Consider the following 17741-nt stretch of genomic DNA (forward strand, 5'->3'; position numbering starts at 1 on the left):
TTTGAAAGAGTAATTGTTAAATATTTTTGATTTGCAGAATACTAATCTCATTTGAAGGACTTAATATGTGAATTATACATACTGTACTTTGCAGCTGTAGCTGTGATGGGAAGGTCTCAAATTGTAATTCTAGGACACTATATATTGCTTAAAGTGAATAAATTGCACATAAATTTTACTCTTAGATAAGCTTCTGCTACTTTATTCAGTGCTTGTTTGCAGTCCACTCTTTACAGAAATGTTATATTTGAGATTCCAGCAATGTTTCTATGGAACAATTATACTTTTTTTTCCAAATGCGTTTCTTCAGGAATTGCATGAAACATTATAGCACGGAAACAGGCCCTTCGGCTCAATTAGAGCCTCTACTCCTAATCGCCTCTTCCATAAACCTCTATTCCTTTCTTCCTCTTGTATGATATAATCATTCACCAGAATACTTTTATTGCTTATTCATTAGACTTAACATTGGGGAAGCGACACAAGAAACAAATTGCAAACATATTTAACATTCCGGAATTGTCTATTATTTCCGATTTCCGGACAGGGCGAAACATTGGGCAAGTTTCCTTGCTCCACTCGCCTCTGTTTATCTAGCAATAAAAAGGAATACGGTTGTTAGTCTATTGGCAGATTGCTTTTCTGGGCATAATAATCCCTTGAAAAATAAATACATAAATAAATAAATAATAATAATTTGGTCGCTCAATCCACGACTATTTGTGGGACACTGCTGAGTGCTATTGGCTGCCAAGTTTCACCCACAAAATATACAGTTAATTTACTTTATAGTATATTGTGTGAAGCATTTTGAGACATCTCGAAGACATGATAAGAATTAGTTAAGCAGGATATTTCCCTCCAGGGAGAGAGCATGCATTCCATTCCAACAATCTATCTCTGGGATGCATGGAATTCTCAGTTTGGTTTGGATACTCTTAAGCATGGTGATGAGTTTCTGCATGTGTCAGACACCCGGTTGACCAAAGAAAAGACAGTGATAGCTATGAGCTTTTCTGTCAGACCAACTATAAGTGTGCTTCTCCAGGGATCATACCATTTTTCTTTGAGAAAGATCACTGCGCATCTACAGAGTTCTCTATGCTGACCCTTTCAGGAACATTCAAACTCCAACCAGTGAGATAAACTGAACCCGAAAGTCAATCGAGACCTGAGATTGAACTTAGTCCCTCGTGTTGAATGTCCATTCTGCTGCTTTTGTTACCAATTTTATCTCTACAATTATCTTGTTAACGCCTGCAATTTAAGATTTAAAAGAAATATAAACCTTGCATTTGTCATGACATTAGCTGAACTTAACTCATTTTGTTTTAACATATTCCTCACATGCTTTCAGCTTTGCAAAATATACTGTAATTTGGTATCTTGAAATTAGTAGAAATCGGAAATTTGACAGACTTTATAGTGCATTAGGCGTGAAGTCTTTAATTATGGCTTTAAATGAAAATTATATGGTAACATTCTTTGTTTCAATTTCTAAAGGAGTCAAGATGTTCCTTTCACTACTGCTGTGTTCAGGAATCATTTTCTTTCAGAAAATCTTAAACGTTAATTTTCAAACAAAGTATATGTGTGTAGATGTATAAATACAATGTTTTCCCTGTGTTGTGTTCAGTTATATCATCTTATTGATTTATCAATGAGTTGCCATTAATGATCTTCTGTATCGGAATAAAATTAGATTGCTTTTTAAATTTAGAAACTGTGGCTGCATGCCATGCATGTATGCATAACCACACAGCCAATACTGCTAAATAAATATATATAATATATAATCTCTTTGAAATTGGAGTTTTGGAAGTTTTAGTCTGCAAAATTAACACAAATTATTGTTTTTTGTTTTGATAACATCATCAAATTAATGTTCTGTGATCAGTTCCATATATCCTTCTACAATATCCTGTAATCTTAGATCAAAAGGTGGTTCTACATATTAACCCTCAATATTGAGTCTTCAGGCCTTAAATACTCATATGATGATCTTTTAACCAGCTTTTTCCATAAATGTAGGGTTAATATCAGTTACAGAATATTATTTGATTATAGTTCATTTTATTTTGAAAAAGAAGGATTTTGTTTTATGCTCAATTACTTTACAGGAGTTTTATTTTACATGGATATAATCGGATAAATCTTATGTCTCCTTAATCAATTTCCTTTACTTTTGCTGCATTCATCATGGCAGTCTTTTCACTGTAAAGGGACCAATTTGCCTAAGGTAGAGAAATCCCATTTATATTAATTGTAATGTATGCATGAAAGTATTTTACTAAAACTGAACCAGGCATGCCTCTCTTCGGAAATGTGTTTCCTTTTTAATATCAAATGATGGGTAATATATTTTATATTGTAGCATACTCAACATCACAGGAATCGTATGTGCAGTGTCTATCAATAGCAATCATAATTCTTTATATGAAAAATATTGTGGTAATATTTTCTGCATAAATATATACCTGTTCTGTGCCCTAATAAACTGCCATTTGTATAATTATTTTAAAAGAAAATAAATTAAAAAACATTAGTAATTGCCTGGACGTTATTAATGATTCAGTTAGATCTACTTACCTTATTTTGAGGAATTCTGACGTTATAAATGATTGCAAGGACTTTACTACACTTAATCAACTGTACCTGTGTAATTCCCAAATTGTCAGCCAGAAATGCTTATTAGACAGTCACAAACAGTAGAAATTCACCAAAATTGTAATCAATCACTTTCAACTCTTTCTTGAGACTGTATTTTTAAATTTATTTTCTCCTTGTAGTGCAGAGAGCCATCAGCGATAGTGTTTACTGATCTGCATTTTAGAATGGTCCTTTGGATGTAGTAAAGTGCAAAATTGACCTCTAAATATAACTAATATACCACTGGGACATGTCATTCTGAACAATTTTAACTGTTATATAAATGCATTGCCATCTTATTGAATATCTGTTGTGTGTTTTTTGCTAGACTTGAATTTGAAAGGCAACAGCGAGAAGAACTAGAAAAGCTGGAAAATAAAAGGTGAGGGTAACAGGATGATATGCACTAGAATCCTGTTATAAAGCACTATATTAAAAAAATGCAGTGACTCTATTTTACAGTGTATTCTGTGAAGCGCTTTGAGATGTCTTTCTGATGAGAAAAATGCTATTCGAAATGTAAGGATTATTATTATAAAGTGTACAACAATATTTACTTCCCCACCAAAAATACTTCACCAACAATAGCAACAACAGCAACAAATTACATTTGTATAGTGTCTTTCACATCGGGAGAATGTCCCAAGGCGTTGGACAGTTAGGGATTTGGACCCAAGCTGGGGGTTGGGATCATGGGGGGATGGAGGGCAAGGAAGGTGGCGGTAGGAGGGTGGCCAAAGGCGCAGTCGAAGAGGAGGGTCTTGAGACATGCCTTGAAGGAGGCAAGGGAGCAAGGCGAAGGGACTGGGATGGAGTTCCAAAGGGTGGGGGCAGAGAGGCTGAAGGCCTGACCGCCGATGGTGGGACAGGCCAAGCGGTGGGGGCGTAGATTAGGCTGGAGCCTGCTGAGCAGAGGGAGTAAACAGGTTGATATTGGGTGTGGGTCTCACTGTGTCTTTGAGTATGTGTGTCTTTCTGTGTCTCTGAGTGTGTTTGTCTCTCTCTGTGTCTGTGAGTGTGTGTGTGTGTGTGTGTGTGTGTGTCTCTGGGTCTGTGTTCAGTAGTGGGCCCTAATAGCTCTTGTATCCTCACTGGTGTTCCCCCTCCTCCCCCCCCTCACCCAAAAAAAAAGGAAAGGCCACCCAGTTTTTATTAAAGAAGCAACTAATATTTTTTTTCTAACAATCTAACGTTTGTTATTTTCTTATGTTTTGCTTTTATCAATAAAGTGAAAAAATGTAGTTTGGAAGTAAAATGTACCACAATAGCACCAATCAACTCCCCTACATTTTCTGCAAAATTTGTCAAAATCGCCCCCGCACTTTCCTGTAGAATCTGCGAACTGCCCGCAATTTTTAGCAAATATTTCTGCACTATTCTATTGGCCCAGATCATCAGGCCATGGCTAATACACAGGAAGTGACATTGCCAGAAATCTGATGATCCAGAAACCGTCTTACTTCACAAACATGCAGTGAATGCGGAAGCACTAACTGTTCAGCCAGTTTTCTCTCATTGTGCTGATGGTAATGCTGTAGGTCCAAATCGTCGCATTACATAACAGGGTTCCGCTGTGTATGTGCATGTAGTTTATTATTTCAGGAATCACTTATTTAAGAGAAGGTTAATTTTGTTTCATTACCCCCAAGATTACTTGCTTGGCAATGTAGTTTTGGAATCAAGTCAATTCTCTATGACAGAATTGATAGTCCAGTTCTTGAGCCGAGTCACTGTTAATGACCATCCAGCCTGACTCATCAGCTGGACTCGGGGGGGGGGGGGGCAGATGGTCACTGGGGTTGGGATTCTTCCCACTTGGATCGTGATTTTTAAAATCCAAATTACGTTTAACAAAATATTTTTTCACTTTTTTAAAATTTTTATTAATTATCTTTGCGTTTGGTATAGCACCTTATTAAGTCAGTGTCTCAAAGCACTTCGCAGAGAATTCTGTAAAGTGTATTAGTGACTACTACAATGAGTCATGAAGTGAATGACCAATTTATCTGGGGGCCTGTTGGCAGGACTCTGGGAGAAACTTTAATATCCATCTACACAGACAGATGGGACCTTCATTTATCAACAGCAACTAGCATTTATGTAGCGCCCCTCACGTAGGGTGCTTGACAGTGGCGGAGCCTGATTCTAATTTTTTGCATGGTGGAGCTGGGGAAATTGGTAAAGAGGGCATTTGAAAAATCGGGAGGTGACAAGTAACTTGCCCAACATTTCGCCCTGTCCGGGAATCGAACCCAAGACCTCTCATTTGTGAGGCGAGTGCTCTAACCACTAAGCTACAGAATTCCACATTCTGGTTTTGGCCTGGGAGAGGCAATACGTGCGGAAGATATAAAGATCTCATCTGAAGGACAGCACCTCTGACAATGCAGGGCTCCCGACAGCACTGCTTTGGAGTGACAGCCTGGACATGAGCTCAAAGTCCCAAGAAGGGGCTTAAACCCACAACCTTCTGATTCGGAGACGAGAGTGCTACCAATTTAGTTAGCCTGACACTAAATATAATTATACTGCACTGTTTATACTGAATATTCTACTCATAGATATCATAAACTTTTCCCTGTCCGCTGGCACCGTTCCCACCCCTTTAAAAACAGCCGTCATCACTCCTATCCTTAAAAAACCTTCCCTGGACCATCCCTGCTCTCAAACTACCACCCCATCTCCAACTTCCCTTTCTTTCCAAGGTCCCCGAAGAGTCGTTGCTTCCCAGTTTCGCTCCTTCCTCTCCCGCCATTCCCTTCACGAACCCCTCCGATCGGTTTCCGGGCCGCCCACAGCACAGAAGCAGCTTTGGTCAAAGTGACAAACCACATTTTATCCGTCTGCGACCAGGGCTCTCTCTGCCTCCTCATCCTCCTTGACCTCTTTGCTGCCTTCGATACAGTGACCACTCTATCCTCCTCCACCGCCTCTTATCTCACCTCAACCTTCATGGTTTGTCCTTGAATGGTTCAGATCCTACCTCTCATACTGTCTCCACTTCATCTCCACAAACGGCTTCTCCTCTAGCCCCCAGACTGTCTCATGCGGGGTTCCTCAGAGTTCTGTCCTTGGTCGCCTACTCTTCAGTATCTATATGTTCCCACTTGGTGACATCATCCGCAGACATGGGGTCAACTTCCACATGTATGCAGATGACACCCAACTCTTATCTCTCTGCCTCCACCCTTAACTTCAGGACCATTGCTGTCCTGACAGAATGTCTGTCAGACATCAAGTCCTGGATGAGAGCTAACTTTCTTCAGTTGAACATCAAAAGACTGAGGCTCTCCTGATTGGCTCCCGTCAGTGCCTTCACACCTCAGGCGCTGACAGCATCCACCATCTCCCGCACCAGGCTCTGTCACTCTATCATCCCCATCCTTATCCAACTCCACTGGCTTCCCAGCTGGCTCCGGCCTGCTTCACGTGGTGGGTTTTTAGCCACTCGCTAAATAATGAGAACAACTTGCTTTTTTTTAATAATGTCTTATCATTCTAGGTCTCACAGAGTGCTTCACAGAATTGCTATTGTGTACATTGCCTGTTTTTGTAAAGAAACGTGGCAGCCATTTTGCTCATAGCAGTGTTCCACAAACCGCCATGAGGTAAATGACCAATTAATTTGGAAAAATGTTTGCCAGAATACAAAGATAAATTTCTTTCTCTTTTTTGAATCGTGTCATCAAATCTTTAACATCCACTTGGGGTCTGGTGGATGTTAATAGTGCTCTTGGACACTACCCTGCAATACAAGTTGTTGTTGTTGCGCAACCAGATAAAACCTTGGTTTAACACACGGATGGCTCGTGGGGCTGTCAAGAAGCTTCTCCCCAAATATTCGCAGAAATCTAGGTAAGTCCGTGATCACTCAGTAGTGTGTTTTCAGGTTTTTCTTGATTGAGTGTTTCTTGATTTATGCCATAAATCAAAACATTCAATCAAGAACATTTATTTTGTTGGTTGACCATAAAAGTTGGTCATCGCTGATTTAACATACCGCCTGAAAGATAATACCTCGAATAATGCAGCACTAACCCAATACTGCACTGGAGTGCCCACAGAGACTAAATCTTAAGTCTTCTCACCCAGACTAATTTCTGGCCCTAAAAAGTTTTGGGACTATCAGTAATATGGTAATATTCTTCTAGAGAAATTCACAATGTATCCTTCATTTTATTGAAAGCTTAGCTTTCAATGAAATGAAGGATACACAAATGCTTGTGTTCAATCATGCATTTCAGCCCCAGCAAGAACAATTTAAAGGAAATACCAATCACCCCTACTGCTCCCATTCACTTTACTGCTGAAACCACTGTTCCATTTCTCTGGCAGTATAAACTAGGCATTTAAAAAATATCACAAGCGTTGAAAATAAATCGAGTTGTCACTTTTTCACAAAAAACATAAATGTAAAATGACTTTACAATCAATCAGAAAGGATTATAGATGATAGTATGGTGAGTAAAAGTGTATATAATCTGTCATGTTTGTTAGATATTGAACTTGAAAAATTAGTATGCAAAGTAGAAGCTTGTTATTTAGTTATATCATAAATCTCATTTGAATCTCACATTTAGTTATGAATGAAAATGTTTTCTTGACCCTTATTTCCACCCATCTCTTTTCTCTCCCCTTCTCAAAAATAAATAGTGTGAAGAAATGATAATGGAAGAATGTAAACAAATCTTTACCAGTATCCTAACTTTTGCTGATGCAAAGCTGATATTAATACATTAAAATAGTATTCATATGAATGTCAGTTTACCCATATTTGTATTGTTTTGGCCTCCAATGCGGATGTTCTAAATGCGCCTTGTACGATACCAGCAAAATACTATTGTGAGGATTTGCAAAGTTGCATGCAAGGTTTCTAAGCGTGAACTGATGTCATCTACCTGATACTATCAATCTTGCATAATTAGCAGTGTTTTATTTCTGATAGTGAAGGCGTGTCTTGATGTTTTTACATTATACAATTTAAGGTTAGAGATATGGTAAAGATAGGGAAAGGCAGATAGAAAGTTGTAGAGACTCAGAAATAGACCAAATAAAATTGATCATTCACTTCATGGCTGTTTTCAAACATTGCTGTGCTCAAATTAGCTGCCACCTACAAAATACAATTACTGCACTTTACAGTAAGTCCTGTGAAGCACTTTCATGTAACCTTCTGTCATTTATACAAGAATTGTTGGTATTTGCTTGTCTAACATCTGCTTTGTGAATTTTAAAATGGCCTTTGCCAACTAGTAGAATCTTCACCCTGGGATTACAGGTGTATGCTTTATTGCTGCTTCACAGTAGATTAAAAAGTAAATTGATTTATGTTAAATGTAGGAATTGAAGTAGAACACCAAGCTGCAGATCATCCAAAACTCTGCAGCTCGTGTAATCTCACGCACGAGCCTCGCTGACCCCATCACTCTGACCCTCGCCCGACTCCACTGGCTCCCCATCCCCCAGAGGATCGAGTTCAAGATCCTCGTCCTCACCTTTAAGGCCATCCATGGCCATGCCCCCTCCTACCTCTCTGACCTGCTGACTCCCTACCAACCTGCCCGCTCCTTCCGTTCATCCGGCTCCAGCCTGCTCCACGTCTCCCGCCCGACCCGCCCTACCATCGGTGGCCGGGCTTTTAACCTCTCTGCCCCCAAGCTCTGGAACTCCATCCCACGGTCCCTTCACCTCACTTCCTCCCTTGCCTCCTTCAAGGTCGGTCTCAAGACCTTTCTCTTCGACCGTGCCTTTGGTCTCCCTCCCACCTCTCTGCCTTCCCTCAACCCTACACCACCCCACCCTCCCCCATGCTCGGGCCCCGACACCTGACTGTTCAGCACTTTGGGACGTCCTCCCGACATGAAAAGCGCTCTATAAATGTAATTTTGTTGTTGTTATTGTTGTTTATTAATACCAACCTAAATTAACTGTATCTTTATAGCTCCTTTCACTCAAGGTTCAGGAATGTGAACATTTTAAATGTAAAAATTGATTCATGAGTGGCTTGAAGCATGCCGATTAGTATTTCATAACATTTCAGTTCTTGAAATGTGCTTTCAATCTGTTTTAGGAGATTAATAGCAGAAATGGAGGAGAAACAGCAATCAGAAAAGATGGAACTGGAACGGATGCAGCAGGAGGTTGAGTCCCAACGCAAAGAGACTGAAATTGTGAAACTTCGTATCAGGAAACAAGAAGAAAGTCTGAAGCGAAGAAACCTGGATATTGAAGGTAGGCTAAATGACCTGAGAGCAGAGAAGGAAAAATTCGAGGAAGAGCGGCAAAGAGAACAACAGGAAATTGAACTACAGAAAAAAAAGCAAGAGGAAGAAATTCATAGCCGGGTTCAAAAAGAATTGCAAAAGCTTCAGGAACTTCACGAGCAGGAGAAGGCAAGGAAACTAGAGATCCTCCGAGAACTGGAGAAGCTCAAAAAAGAAAAAGATGAACACAGCATGAAGCTGGAGCTGGAAAAGAGGAGGCTTGAGGAACAAGCAAAGGATCAACAGAATCTTGTGGCACGACTGGGGGAGCAGCTTCGAGAAAAGGTAGAAATGATCCAACTGCTCAAACAAGATGATGTGCACATGATAGAAGATGAGAAAAATGTCCTTGAGGAAATAAGAGAAGTTCTTCTCAAAGCCAAGGAAGCTAGACCTGACGGAGATGAAGACCATGAAGATGTCCAGAGAGCAAAACAGAAATATATGGATCTGAAAAGAAGACAGTTGGAAGAGTTGGAAGCAACAGAAGAAAAAGCAATCCATCAAAAAGATTTTCTTGAAAGGGAAATATTTATCGAGCATGAAGTTCTGGACCAGCTAAGACATACACAGGAGGAACCCATGAATACTATGAAGGAGGATGCTGAAAACAGAGCTTTAGATTCCATGGAGCTGCATGAAGCAGCAGAGAGAGTGAAACTGGTTGAGCAAAGGTTGCAGAACAAAGAACGGCAACTGCTCTTCTTGACCAAGAATCATTTACCCAGCGTGTCAGAAGAAAAACAAAGAACTGCAGATGTCCTTGTCCGAGGCCTACCTGCTTTGGATGTTGCACTTTATCAAACCGAAAAAGAAATTGAAGAAAAGGGGGAGCAATTAGCGCAATACAGAGCCAGCTCTGATCAACTTCAGCAGCTCCAACAGACTTACGAATTTACTGCTAATGTAGCTCGGCAAGAAGAAAAAGTTAGAATGATCGAGAAAGAGATTATTGAATCACGAGAAAAACAACAGAGAGAGGCGTTGGAGCAAGCTGTTGCCAAGATAGAAAAGCGGCATTCTGCTCTTCAGCGTCACTCCGTCGTTGACCTAGAGATTGAAGAACAGAAACGAAAACTGGCAACTTTAAACATCTGTGAAGAAGCAGATCTTCGGGACAGCCTAGAGACAGAACAGAAAGCTCTAGAGCAAGACCGAGAAAGGTAACCTTCTTTTATTTTTAATGGATTTCTGGAGCCGTTGAAGTAGATACCATAAATGAGCTAAAGAAGTGACCTGGTGTTTTGCTCGGGAGGGCAATGGAGGTAATATAACTCTATAGTCAATTTGCGTAAGGGTGACAATAAAGGACTCAAAAACTAATCCTTGTCTTAAAACAGTTCTTTTAGTTTACTGTTTCAAGCCATTTTAAAAGTATTAAAGTGAACCAATTTTTATCTTCATGGAGAGAGATCAATCCATCAATAGATCCACCCTACCGACGTGAAAGGCGCTACACAAATGTAACTCTGTTGTTGTAATTGTATTTTGTTGTAGATCAGCATGTATGTTACAAGCAATTGCCTGGAACAGTTGCTTGTGAAAATGGGAGATTGCCGTCAAAATAAACAAATAATAAATAAATAATCATTGCATTTGATATAGCACCTTATCACGTCTTAGAGACATCTCAAAGCACTTCACAGAATATACTGTAAAGTGAATTGATTGTATATTTTGTGGGTAAAACGCGGCAGCTAATTGCATACAGTAGTGGCCCACAAACAGTTATGGATTGAGTGTTATAATCAAATAAAAGGATCCATTTTGTTTGAAAATCTGAAATAGATATTCCTAAGAGTTTGCCGTGTTGTCTCATATTTTTCATAATGGTGCTGAGCTTTCTCGATACGTAGTACTTTTTGGCAAGATGTCAGATACGCATGACAGTAAACTATTCAATTAAGAATGCGAGTGACACAACAATGCCATGAACACATCATCCAGAATAGACTGAAGAAAATTCTGTATTTCAATAATTTATACAAAAATTGTAGAGACAGCTTTTTTTCCCCACCTCTCTTACTTTCATTTCTTCCAACTTGAATGGTGCCAAACAAGTGTAATGTGTTGTTACAGCAAAACACGTTTGAACAGTCCCATTTCATCTTCTTTGATTATAATTGTAGAAATGCTTTCATAATGTCCTTTGACAAATGCTATTCACGTCTGTAATCTTCCTTTTGAAAAGGAAGCTTCCCTCCATTCTGTGGTCACAGTTTACTTTAAAACCGCCCGCCCTCTCCACCCCGTGCCATTGCACCACTTCCTGCACCAGTTTGATTTTTTTTTGATTTTTTCGATGCTCCATATCAACTCTCCTTATGGCTTCTCTGACTGAAATTGTACTCTGAGTTGAAATTTGCCAAATACATGTAACATAGGACTTTGACGGTCAACAGTGAGAGGCTTTGAAGCCACCAGTCTGAGCTGAAACCAATTGCTGGACCCAGAATTAGAAGAAGAGTACATAAACTAATTTCCCCACCTGTTCACAATTTTTTTGATTTCTAGATTGAGCAACCTGGATTTACATGAAGCTGTTCATCCCTCGTAAATATGCTCATGATTGTCCAATGTACTTCGTGTTTTTGATTTTTTTCAAGGACAATTTAATATGAACAAAAGATAACCAAATCACACCAAAGTTTGCATTGTGTTGTAAGCAATGAAGCACGACGTTCTTTGGCCCTAATGAGATGTGTTTTGTTTACTGTAGGCTAGAGCAAGAAATTCAACAGCTGAAGCAGAAGATTTGTGAAAATGATGTGGCACTGAGGGAGTGTGGAACTGCTGAAGAGAAATCATCGTACACTAGCAGCCCTGCTAGCCCTAAAAGATCACCATCAATAATGGGCCCAATAGCTGATGAACGGTGCGTCTCTAAAGAGCTCTTTTTAGTATCCAATGTGTTTTTTGGATAGTTAAACTAGGTAAGAGAATTTGACTTAGTTTGTAATTTATTGGAGAAGCACCAATAACATCTTCAATTGCATTTTCTGATGCATCACAAAATCAATCAGAAACCAGCGATATTCAAAGGATTAATTGTCAAACTGTCTGAATAGTTTTAGACAAATATGTCATCTTGCATTTAGGTAGCTGAAATATTGCCTTAGCACATAAAATTATGTGGCATAGATCTGATACAATTGTTATGAAGTGTTCATTATCCAACTAGCTGTGAAACGCATAGAACTTTTAAAATACTTTTAGGGACTATCAGCTCTATTTACCAATTAATAACTTTAGATTAAAAGAAAAAAAATTTATACTAACATTTTACATTGACCACATTTGTAGACACAGTTATGTTCAGAAGCCCCAACATTTGTAACAGTGCCTGCCTTGGGACACAGGTTTGTAAGAATAATGCTCCACATGCTGATAGCCAGATCTGTCAAGCTGTTGTAGGAAGATGCTAACTTAGTTGTCTGATTGTCAGCTTGGCCACAGTACAGAGAGCCATTTGTGAAAGACATAAAAAAAACTTTAAAAGAGAAAGTCTCTCCTTCAACTTACACTTTTACCACAATAAGAACATTATGAGTTTGGTAATGGTGTCAGACGTATCAACTTATTAGCTGCAGCTATTTGTGATATTATCAGGTTACAGCACTTGATTTACAAATAAATTGAAACATAAATCAAATATCTGACAACATTTTTAGCTCAGGAATTTTTAATTGCTGCCTACCAAAATATACGTGAGGTACAAAATGATAGTGTTGGACAGAAAACATATTTGCTATCACTCTTTTCTGTTTGTGATATTGAGCTACAAGGCATTTGTGACTCCAAAACATTTGCTGCATGAACAGGGGCATAATGTAAATTAGCATTGTAATCTTTTCAATTTAAGCCAATGTTGGTGATTGCACTGAATACATAGCAGCTGTAAGGAATTTCTTCATTACAAATTACTGCTTTCTATGGATTCCCTATTTTGGACCTACATTTTGTTCATAAAATAGAATAAACCTTAAAGCATTTGAAGATTGTGTTGTGTTAGAACAAATGATACAAATTCAAAGCTGTGTCAGTGGATAACTTATGTTTTGCTGTTGGAAGGAAGAAGTATGACAATTAGTAGTCGTTTCATCAAGGTAGATTGACTCATGTCGTTGGAGCTGTAACAATAGGAAACAATCAGGACAGTAAGATCACAGAGTGTATCAAACTACATAGCCCTTTCAGCCCAAAGGATTTCCTATACAGCATTTTCTTTTAAAATGAAAGATTTCATTCCCTATTTGTAGACGGTAGGTACTGATGTGAGTTTGGCTGGCACTAAGTAGTCTTGGCATAAATGCAGAACAGTTCAAGCCTGATGTAAACTGCTATTGGAAGGAATAGAACTGCTTTCACAAGAGCAAGCTGGATAAAATTCCAGCAAGCGTTGCCCCACAAAATACACAATTACTCCACTTTACAGTAAATCCTGTGAAGCACTTTGTGATCTCCTTCTGGCATGTAAAGGCACTGTATCAAATGTAAGGATTATTTATTTATTTAAGAAAGCCCTTTGTCCCATTTGATCTTATTCTTACAGAAAACCAACCCGACTGTCCTCTCATCACAGCATCAAGCTATTTTTTAAAATGGGTTCAGTGTCTTGGCCTCAACCACTCTTGCATGTTATCTGTTTCAGTTATTAATTGCCCTATTGGTAAAGTAATACGTCTTGGTGTCTGTCCTAAAATTGTTGTGTGTCCTCTTGTTCCCGCAGTCTTATTGCATCCAAATGTAATCGTAACATGTGCACTGTCCCCATAAACTACAATACATCAGCATGTGAACAAAGATCCCAAATGTCTGACTGAATTGATTACCTCCCCTGAAAGATCAAAATAAATTGGGGTCAAATTTGTGGTATGTGACATTATCATGGGTGATGTTACCTACAATAATTATCACATCGACCAAAATGCAGTCAAAAGCAGTCAATAGTTAACATTGATCTCTCGGGGGCAGGGGAGAGAGGTTCATCCCTGAGGTCGGCAATAACTATTAACTGCTTTAACAGTTGGATTTTTGGTTGATGTAATAATTATCACATGTCACAATTTTGATCCAATAATCTTCAATTAGTTCTTTAAAATTGAACTAGCTAGGTCGTGAAGTACTTTGTTTCCTAGTCCTTTCTTTAGAGTGGTTAATTTCTGTGTTTGCCACTGTGTAATAATCCTTACATTTAGTATAGCACCTTTCACGTCAAGAGAACGTCACACACCTTTTCACAGGATGTATTGTAAAGTGTAGTGACTGTATGATTTGTGGGCGTAGTCTTTCTCCTACAAAATATATAATCACAAGACTTCACAATAAGATCTTGTGAAGTGCTGTGAGACATCCTCCTGATGCGAAAAGTGCTAGGATGCAAGGACGATTATTTATTTATTTATTGAACTGGAAAATCTTAAGAAATGATTTGTGATGCCATAGCTATCACTTTTTGTGTATTCAAATTAACAATTTTAAAACAACGATATAATAATCCTTGCATTTGCTATACCATCTTTCATGTCAGTAGGACGTTATAAAGCACTTCACATGATACACTATAAAATGTAGTGACACTGTAATTTGTAGGTGAAGTCAATTTGTGCACAGCAATGTCCTACAAATAACCAAGAAGTGAATGACCAATTTTAGTTACATTTTACATTTATATAGTGTCTTTCACCCTGGAGGACATCTCAAAACACTTCATACCTTAAGCACTGAACAGGTTTCTAGCGGTATGTTGGTTTGCTTCAGTAGTAGATAATTGTAGACCTGTATTCTTCCAGTGATCAGATTGAGTGTTGCTGTTTGTGTGATCTTTGTGTTTATTGCATGTTTTAGCATATGCAAGTGGCCAACTTTCTGAGGTTATGAAAAATTGGAATTGGCACTGAAATCACCTGGGCCAGTGCAAAGTCAACCAAATAATGTTAGCAAAGTATTCCATGAGCTCAATTCTGATGCTGAAAATATCACCAATAGTCAAGAGGTCAGTGAGCAGATGGTATACCTGTGGTTTAGTATTCTCATGTGGTGCTTGGTTTCCTACATTCAACAGTTGTGCTGGAATTCAATGGAACAAATTACATGGTGGCAAAACAATCAGCAATGTCACTGACCACTGCACAACCTGTCATAATGTAAGCGGGGCATTCACACTAGATTATAGCTAGCACACCTTATAGAAATCTCCAGGTGATTAGACTTGTGAGCGGGCATACTGCATATCAATGAGATGAAGAGGAAGGCTTGAAGCTGAAATCAACGTGGATTTGGATTGGCACTTATATGATAGTCATTTTATTAAAATATACAATATGTGTATCTATAACTACTGATCCGAAATAAAATCCATAATATTCCAATACTTCCAAAGATGTTTCACTGTTAACAGTTTGGTTATTTGCTTATTTTATAATTTACAATCCTCTTTCTTAACCTTTGTGAGATGAAACAGGAACAGATACCCAGAGAAAGAATATTAGAAAAATGGAATAAATCAAAGAAAGAGTGCATCGATGTTATGAAAATTTACATTATTGTGAAAAATCCATTATTATGGATCTTAGCGCAGAAGTGCCATAAAACATGATCGCAAAAGGATCAGAGACAAATATTCCAGACATAAGAAATATTTGTCAAAGTAAGTAAGGATGCCATGTATAGCCTGCATTTAAATGTAAATTTAGCATCTGTTTTGTGAGCTGCAGGGTAAAACAATACATTAGGCTACAAACTGGCTGTGGGATGCAGAAATTTAGGAGAGGAGTCCCATGATATATCAAGGTCTGAGGTAACACTGGGACAACTCAGAATCCTAATACAGTTGCTGAGATCATAATATGTCAGAGCAAACATGGTATGAATGTCCATTCCACCTTACTGAGCTAGTCCAGAACCTTGGGTCTTGTTTGACCCTCAACTTTCCTTTCTATCTCATATCCATGCCATGACCCTCTTTGGCTTCCCCCACCTCCGCAACATTGCCTGGCTCCGCCACTGATTCACCCCTCAGGCCGTTGAAACTCTCATCCACGTATTTATTACATCTGGGCTCAACTGAGTCAACTCCTTGCTAGTGTGCCTTCCAAACTCTCCACAAGCTGCAGATCATGCAGAACTCTGCAACTCATGTCCTCTCTCGCACCAGGCTTCATGGCCCTACCACCGTCGCCCGGCTCCATTGCTCCTCATCTCCCAGAGGATAGAGATCAAAATCTTCCACTTCAAGGTCCTTCTTCCTACCTCAGTGACCTGCTAACCCCATATTAACGTGTCCGCTCAGCAGGCTCCGGTCCGATCCAAGTCCCCTGCCATGCCCGACCCACCATCAGTGGTCGAGGCTTCAGCTTCTCTGCCCCCACCATTTGGAACTCCATGCCACAGTCCATTCGCCTTGCTCCCCCCTTGCCTCCTTCAAGGCACATTTCAAGACCCTCCTCTTTGACTGTGCATTCGGCTACGCTCCCTGCCCTTTACCCCCCGATTCCAAACCCCTGCTCGGGTCCAAATCCCTGACTACCGAGCGCCTTGGGACATCCTCCCAACATGAAAGGCTTATACAAATGTAATTTGTTGTTATTGCCCATCTCATGTCTTTCCAGGGTATGATCAACAAGTTGCCAACCACTGATGAAAGCACTGATTTCAGTTATATTTCTGTGAATGTTGGTCGTTAAGGTACAGGATTGTCATCTCATGCTCGTCACTTGCAGTACAAAATTTGTCTCAGTTAAAGCTACCGGAACCATCGTCGTTCTGATAATGCCCTCATTCTGCTCACACACTGTAACTAATGCTGTCTTTATACTGCAGCAGCCAGTGTAGCACTGACAGCATTGTAAAAGCAATTGACTGAGGGTGAGCAGGAAGCTGCAGTTGTGCTGGTTGACTTGAGATTGAAAGAAGCCATGGATTTACACATGGGAACTTAAAGCGCTGCTTGTCATCCTTTGGCTTTTAGCGAGATATTTTCAAGATTCAGAAAATTTATTAGAAAAGTCAGGCCTTTTCAACCATTAGAAATTTAAGTACCTTTTAAGCACTCTGAGACTCTACCCCGCGTGAAGAGTGCTATATCGTGCAAGTTGTTGTTGGTGTACCTTGCTGGAGTTGCCATTTTTCATATAATAATAATAATGCGTGCATTTGATATAGCGCTTTACACGTCTTCTAGACGTCTCAAAGCACTTCACAGAATCCATAGGAGCATCATAGCCGAGCCCAGTTCTGTTCCCACTTTTTGGTCCATATGTGTTTCTCTCAAACATAATCTGTTAGTTATTACAGCTGCCACTATCATATCAAAATTAAACTTTGGATTTCTGAATTAGACATGCAGTGATATTGGAAGCCTCTTTAAAGATAAAGCAATATGCAAGCATTCAGTTCCTCTCGGTGAGACAAGAATTGAAGAATGGTGCCGAGTTACACTTGGTGTCATGGAGCAAGAACAGACATGGGTTCAAATTAAATTTAGTCTACTCAGTTGCTGATCTGAGCAATGCCAAATAGAGAGATATGAAGTGGAGGCTGTTGCCTCCCTCAGTGGAAAAGTAGGAATGTTTTTTATGTTCTCTTTGTTGCCAGTTACAGGGCAACAGTTACTGTGATCGCCTTTGGAGCATACACTCTGTTGGTTTCCCTGGTTTTTTAAACTCGAAATCTAAGCCACTACCATTCTCATGTAGCTTACTTCAGAATGTTTTCCACAGCCTTTTTCTAACAGTGCTGCGGGGGTCTTTAGAAATCATTACTTGGAAGGAGGGTCGAGATTAGTATTCACATCTCTTCCAGTTTACATCAAGCGGTATTCAGCATAAT

General features: G+C 39.3%; 1 protein-coding gene across 4 annotated transcripts in view; it reads left to right on the top strand.

Moving 5' to 3' along the window:
• Positions 1 to 17741, top strand: part of kif16ba (kinesin family member 16Ba) — a 129261-nt gene that overhangs the window by 53183 nt on the left and 58337 nt on the right. For all 4 annotated transcript variants that reach the window (XM_007892286.2, XM_007892287.2, XM_042333186.1 and 1 more), the window contains 3 exons: positions 2978 to 3031; positions 8720 to 10075; positions 11632 to 11787. In XM_007892286.2, the coding sequence (XP_007890477.1) occupies positions 2978 to 3031; positions 8720 to 10075; positions 11632 to 11787 (1566 nt within the window). The remainder of the gene's footprint in view (positions 1 to 2977; positions 3032 to 8719; positions 10076 to 11631; positions 11788 to 17741) is intronic.

Source organism: Callorhinchus milii, unplaced genomic scaffold (genome assembly GCF_018977255.1).
Source record: "Callorhinchus milii isolate IMCB2004 unplaced genomic scaffold, IMCB_Cmil_1.0 Scaffold3, whole genome shotgun sequence".
Lineage (NCBI taxonomy): Eukaryota > Metazoa > Chordata > Chondrichthyes > Chimaeriformes > Callorhinchidae > Callorhinchus > Callorhinchus milii.